The sequence below is a fragment of the Phaethon lepturus genome, unplaced genomic scaffold (assembly GCF_000687285.1).
Source record: "Phaethon lepturus isolate BGI_N335 unplaced genomic scaffold, ASM68728v1 scaffold24561, whole genome shotgun sequence".
NCBI lineage: Eukaryota > Metazoa > Chordata > Aves > Phaethontiformes > Phaethontidae > Phaethon > Phaethon lepturus.
This window is the reverse complement of record NW_010518810.1, coordinates 1-6,655: the sequence shown is the minus strand read 5'-3', so window position 1 is coordinate 6,655 and position 6,655 is coordinate 1. Positions and strand designations below refer to the sequence as shown.

The following is a 6,655-nucleotide window of genomic DNA, read 5'->3' as shown; positions in this document are numbered from 1 at the left end:
GTCGGGGCCCATCTCTTTCCCCCCCCGCAAGTCAAAAAAAAAAAAAAAGCCCTATCTTACAGAAAGTTCCTTTCACTCTTCAAGCATGAATAGCTGAGAACTGAAATACAAACTGTCCATAGCTTCAAGTGACTAGTCAGGAATAGTCCAAACATAGCACCATTTTCTGGAAGGCCAGACTTCTTCCTTGTCCTAGTTCTGTTATAGCCAGTCCCGGCTCCCTCTGTGCTGGAGGAAGCTGTTGCTGTAATCTGCTCTTTAACCCATCCCAGGGCGGGGGTGAGCCTGGCTCCTGGCTTAATTTTCTCTTTGGTTGCTGCAGCCCTTTTTCTCCCTGTTGTGAGAAGATGGGGAGGGGTGCGGGCAGGATGCTCCTGGGGGGTGAGGATCCATCGCAAAGTACTGAGGGCTGCCTTGAGGATCCTTCCATGGGTTGGGAGGAAAAAAATACATTTTATTGTCTAAGAGCAGGTTTTGCAGGATGCCTGAAGGCAGCTGCAGGTTGCTGCTCAGCTGGAGAAGTGATCAGCAAAGCCCAGAGCAGCAAGAGTGGATTCTGGTGCTGCGAGCATCCAGCCACCCGCGAGCTGGCGGGGGGAGCCTGGTCCCCTCTCCCTGCCTGGACGGCTGGTGGCCCACGCTCCTCTGGCAGGGGAAGGAGCTCTTGCCACATCAGGGTAACGTGATGCAGCCGGCTGGCCTCAGTGATCCCTGTGGTCCGGCCCAGCCTGCGTGTATCCGTGTCAGGGAGCTCATCCAGTTTGTATGGAGGAGAAAGGGCACCCAGGGCACCTCTGCTGGGAGCTCCGTTGTGGGGCGGAGGGGGCCGGGGGGAATCACGGTGCAGAAGAGCAAGGGATGACCTGGAGATGGGTGTGGTGTGGAAGGATCCATGAGCTGCAATGCTGAGCTGATAGAAAAATATGTTCCTCTGCTATAAGTGCCAGAGCTGGTCAGATGGAGGTTCTTTAATTTTTTTCTTCACCCTTTCTGGTCATGAAGTCCGTGTTGGCTGAGCAGCAGAGGACGCCTGTGTGGGCTCCCTGGGAGAAGCAGGTTTTGTGTGCAACAGCCCCACGGTCAAGGTATCAGCTCTGTAGGACAAGGCTGGAGTTGTGCAGGAACATGTACAACCTTTTCCAGCCTGCACGTTTGTAGGAAACCAGAGTGACCCTAGGTAAATCACTTCAGTTTTCATTTTCAAGAGGTCTTCTCAAAGGTGCCCTGCCCTCCTCCTCCCCAGCGTTCCACATCGGTGCGGGTCCCCGGGGCTGAGACGAGGGAAACCATGTTCACAGTTTAAATCCAGGAGAGAAGGAGAGTTGAGGACAGGACTGCTCCATGCCTAGCTTGGCCTCTGCAGAGACCTATGGATGCACATCTTTTTGGGAAGACGCACGTTTTCCATACCCCTTCACGTCGGTCCCAGGTGTAACCAGAGAGCACAGCAAAGCGGGACCGCAAAGCACGGCAGCCCCGAGGGACCGGGGGCCCTCCCCCAGGTGCTGCTGCGGCAGGTTTTAGCTGCTCAGCGTGGTTCCTCGAAATCCGGCAAGGGACAGGGCGCAGCAAGAGGAAACGCTGCAATCAGATGAGCACCATGACAGTGGATCGTTCAAAAATATACATACACATACCATATATATATATATGCATATGGGTGTTTTCCTAGCGCGTATCCTCATACGCTCCGTAAGGCACGTGCGTTTGCATGTAGTGAGCTGCCGTCTCGGGGAGGGGAAGGCAGTTCCCAGGGGACTGTGTGAATACGTGGGTTCTCTGAAATCCTCAATTCCTGGGGTGAGTTTTGTTCCCTGTAAGGAGCTCTGGCTCTGCTCAGTCCCTGGATTAAGACACAGGTGGTTTTTAGGTCAGAGAAACTCTGTTCCTCAACTGACAACTACAGGGTTTTATTCTTCAAGAAGCAATAAATCCACAAAAATAAAATTAAAAAACCCCCAAACTTTCCCACCTCCAGCTTCCTCCTGAATTGTCCTTCTGGGGTGTTCAGCCCAAGAGCCAAAGCAACACCCCTGGCCAGGAGGCAGTGACACTGCTGCTCCAGGGTCAGGATAGCTGCTGAGCGTCAGGAGGCAACTACCGTAACGGCAGAGTTACGGAAAAGTGGGGCTGACAAGACTTTTTAAAAAAAAAAAGGGGGGGGGGTTTTGTAGCAGCTTTTAATTTATCTTTTCATTAAAAAAATTATCCCAAGAACTCCTGTCACTTTGGGGCAAGTCCGTGTGATATAAGTTAATCCTGTCCTTCACGGGGGGGAGAAGAAAGAAGGGCATGGTGACACAGCTAGTGCTGCTTCCCCTCCGCCTGCTCTTCCAAGTGGCCGACCTGCTCTGCCAGCTCGGAGACCTTGGCTTGGCAGTCAAGCAGGTTGTCCTTCAGTCCCGTTATTTCCTGAGAGTGGGCAGCCAGGGTCCCGTTCATGTGGTCCATGTAGTCCCAAAGACTGCCTGTGTGTTTCTCCAGTTCGTCCCTGATGCCATCCAGGCTTCCCGTGACAGCACCCAGCCTGCCACAGACACTCTCCACCCGAGCCACCCGGTCATCAAAGTGAGCGATCTCCCGCTGCAGGTCATGGGCCACGCTCTTGCAGGAGCTCAGGTCACTGACGATCCTGGCTTTGAGTCGCTCCAAGTCTCCCTTGAGGTTCAAGACACGTCGGTTGCTGAAGAAGAGCTGGGAGCCTTGGTCGTTGACTTTCTCCTGGATGGAGTGGACCTCATCCTCAATCTTCCGCTCGTGCTCATCCAGCGAGGAGTTGACCTGTGTCACGGTGTCCGAGTACTGAGAGACGGAGTCCTTGAGCCCCGTCAGAGATTTGCTCACGGTGTTGAGGTTGATCTTTAGCAAAGTGATCTCCCCTTGCAAAGCCCCCGATGCTTCCTCCTCGATTCGCCGCTGGATCTCCAGGATGGTGGCGTTCAGCTTGCGCAGGAGGTCGTAGTTGCTGTCCATCCGAAGGAGCAGGTCCTGGTTCTTGTTCTGGCAGTCTTCAATCTCTGTCCGGAAGGTCTCCACGTCTTTGGAGGCGGAGGTGCAGCCCAGGGAACAAGTGCTCTCCAGCGTGATGAGGCGATTCTGCAACACCTCCAGTGTCTCATCCGTGCGTTTCCTCATGCTGGCAAGCTCCCCCTCCAGCACGGGCACCACTGCTCCATCCATGCCCACAGGAGAGCTGACATTGTTCAGCTCCCCCACGATGGTCATGAACCTGTCCTCCAGGGTTTGCATTTTGTCTTCAAAGGCAGTCCTCATGCCATCCACCTCTGCCACCACCATGCCTCTCATGCTGTCCTCTATACCAGAGCAGCAGCCCCCCGTTTCTCTCTCTGTAGCATTGACTCTAGCTTCCAAGTCCTCAAAGCGCCCTTCAAAAAGGTTCCCTAGGGTGACAGTGGAGATTTCTCCATCCAGCCGTGAGTGCAAGTTCTTCTGGGACTCAGAGATGCTGTGAAGGCCTTTCTCAAGGATGTTCATGCGATCAGTGAGGTAGTCCAGGTTGCTGCAGCAGCTTTCCACCACCGTCAGCCCTTGGATTTGGGTCTCCAGCTGGGAGATCTCTTTCTTGATCTCTAGCTCCTTCCCATCCAGCGTCTGCTGCAGCCGCAGATTGGCAGGTTTCTCCTCCTCACACTGCTGCCGCACCTCTTGGATCCGAAAGTCGCACGTGGTCTGGATCTTCCCCAGCTTCTTCTCAAAGCCGTCGAGCAGCTCTCCACGCAGGTTGCTCAGCCGCGTGTCCACATACTCCTCCAGCAGGTCAATGGAGGTGAGGGGCGAGGGCCGGGCTGACTCCAGAAGATGCTTGATCTGCCCATCGTGGTCCAGGACCATGCCGCGAACCTCGTGCAGCAAATCTGCCTTGGTTTTCAGCACGTCGCTCACCTCCGTCACTTTGGTCAGGATGTCCCCAACAGGAGGGTACGTGGCAATGTCGGCTTTGTCCGCCACATCCACCAGGCCATCAGGAATGATGCCAAAGCCCACCATCGAGTCAGGCGTGCCCGGGCTGTTCATTAGGGAGCTGATCATCTTGGTGGTGTCCTCCTGGATGGCCAGCCGCAGGCGGTCCCCCAGGCCGCTCACTATGGTGTGCAGGCTGTCGTAGGACTGGGAAAGGCGCCTCACCTCCTCCTCCAGCCGATCCAGGCGGTCCCCGAAGAGGCCAGGCAGCTTCCTGCCTGCACACGGAAAGAAACAGAGAGGGCACAGTCAGGGCTGGTGCTCCTTTAACTTCCCTCCTTGGCTATCTTCTAGATTGAAGTTCTTTTTCCATACTGACTAACATTAGCTCCTCCCTCCCTATTATTGTCATTTCAGCAAAATATCAGCCCACCCTTCCTCCTTTCCTCTACATCTCTTCTTAAGCTGATAAGGAAACCCTCTTTCTTCTTGGGATCAAGCCCTCTGCTCCCAGGTTCAACAGTAGGTGATGAGAACATCCTGGGGGAGCTGCATCTTGAGACACACTCTATCGATCACCAAACTAATGGAAAAATGCTTTAAAGCAATGAGGAAAGGCAATTTTGAAGCAGCACATTTTGAAATAAACTAGATTAAAAAAGCAAGTGATCCTCAAAGCAATCAAATGTTAGGTCTCTGATCACAAAGAAGGTCACCCAACTGAAGATTTGCCAGATCCATGCCCTGTGCTGGAACAGAAAGAACCAGGAGGTTTGAGAGCACGCCGGTGGTGGTGTACCCTGGGGATGTGAAGCAGGAGTGAGGTCTCACCGTACTGATTCTTCTTTGGTCCTCGAAACAGGTCAGGGTGGCTTTTTGGATGGGGAGGAAGTCTGGGGATTGGAAACATCTTTTGCCCAGGGGGCATTTTAGGGCTGGGATGTTGGGGCAGGAGGCCAGGTTGGTCAGTTGGGCTGTCGTGGCACCCTTCTCCCATGAAGCCTGGGCAGCACCTCCAGGCCAGCTCAGTCACTGTCTTGTAGCCAATCTTGTATTTGGGTCTGAAGAAGGTGCGGTACCTTTCCAGGAGAGGAGAGGAAGAGAGAAGACAGTTTAGAGAAGCAACCACGACATCAAGAAATGGAAAAGAGCAGGGCCATGGGTCCTGTCGGGTGTGGGAAAGCTGGGCACATGCGAAAGCCTGGCTGAGACCCATGTGCTGCACCTGAAGAGCATGACCAACCTCCTTCAAGAGCTCTTGCTGCACCATAGCTCAGAGCAGCATTACAGTGTCCATCCAGGGACACAGCTCATTAACCAGCACTCCAAAAACCTGTGCCCACCCTCTCCAGGACTGAACCATAACAGGCAGGTGTGATAGCACACAGTGAGAGTAGAGTTCTCCCCAACAAGTTGGTAACACAACTAGACAAGCCTGAGAAACAGCCCTGGGGTGAGGAGGGTGCAAGCCCACCTCCTTGCCTGGTGGGACACTAACACCCCTCTCTGTTCCCATTTTACGTGGGGTCCCCACCAGCCCAGTGGGGAGGACTCAGCTGCTCCAGCTCTTCCGTGGCACCTTCCCATGAGGTGGCAGGGATGGGACAGGACCCTGCCAGCACCCGTGCTCCCCCCACCAGCCGAGTAGAGCTGCACAAGGCTGAAGACAGCGTGTTTCTCACCACCTCCGAAACGCCAGTGCTTTGAACCTGCCTTTTGGAAACTTCCTATCTCAATTTACCAGGGCCTGAAAATCCTGGAGTTTGCTGTTTTGCAACAACACGTACAATCAGGCCCTTGTTCTTCTCCAGCACATTCAGCAGAAGGTCTCGGAGGAGGTGGCACAACCATCCGTGCTGCATAGCGGGGCTGCGTAAGACACTCACACTTATCCAGTCACTCGGGGCTGAGCCCCAGTCCTCCCTGTCCCTGCCCGGGTCCTCGGTGCCCCGGGCCCAGGCTGCAGCCCCCGGGCAATGCCACTTCCCCACGACTCCCAGCGCCATACAGCCAGTCCTGTACGTACTGCAGGAGGAGAAAGCAAACCCAAATCCCCTGTTCTTTGAATCACTTCAAAATTTCTCCACATCGACAATTTCCGAAAGGCACAGGACAGTATCAAAACAAGCTCTTCTTTCTGTTACGCCTCTGCGCAGATGCTGATGAGTTTCTATGGTCTTTCCTTCTATCTTAGTGTGTAGAAACCTGTCTGGATGTACCACGGCAGGAGACTGCTGCACCCAGCCACTGTCAGAGGGTGAAGTGAGGATGAGGATGGCATCCAGAAGGCAAGGCACCTTCTCCGTCTCACGCCGGACTCTGCAGAGGAGCCCAGAGCCCTTTGGCACCTCCAAACCCTTCTCCCCCTGCTCCAAATGGTGAAGAGGGGAAGTATTTATTGCAGCTGCACAAACATTAGCTGATGGCCCCAGCGTGGAAAAAACGTATTTACTTCTCCTGCGTGGATGCAGCATCCGAGGCTGTGCAGAAAGTCCAGCTGTGGGTCCAGCTACTTTCAAAAAACACCCTGGTTTCACCCCGGTTTTGTTTGAAGGGCTGAAGGGGCTGAGCAGCAGACGCTGCAGAGATGGGAGAGGCTTTGGGGATCTATCTCCTCCACGGGTACCAGCGGCTGCAGGATGTCCTGAAGTCCCCAAATGCTGCTAAAGCACTTGCAACAGGAGCAAGGAAAGAGCAAGTCAGCGAGCGGGTCCGGCAGCGCATCTCTGCTGGC

The 6,655-nt window shown here is 54.4% G+C and overlaps 1 protein-coding gene across 1 annotated transcript; it reads right to left on the bottom strand.

Moving 5' to 3' along the window:
* Positions 1-2,304: 2,304 nt before the first annotated feature.
* Positions 2,305-5,000, bottom strand: EMILIN3 (elastin microfibril interfacer 3; the record flags this gene model as incomplete). The annotated part of the gene is made up of 2 exons (XM_010296848.1): positions 2,305-4,199; positions 4,753-5,000. Coding segments are annotated over 2 exons (2,143 nt in total), but the record flags the coding sequence as incomplete, so codon positions are not given.
* Between the last annotated feature and the right edge of the window lie 1,655 nt (positions 5,001-6,655).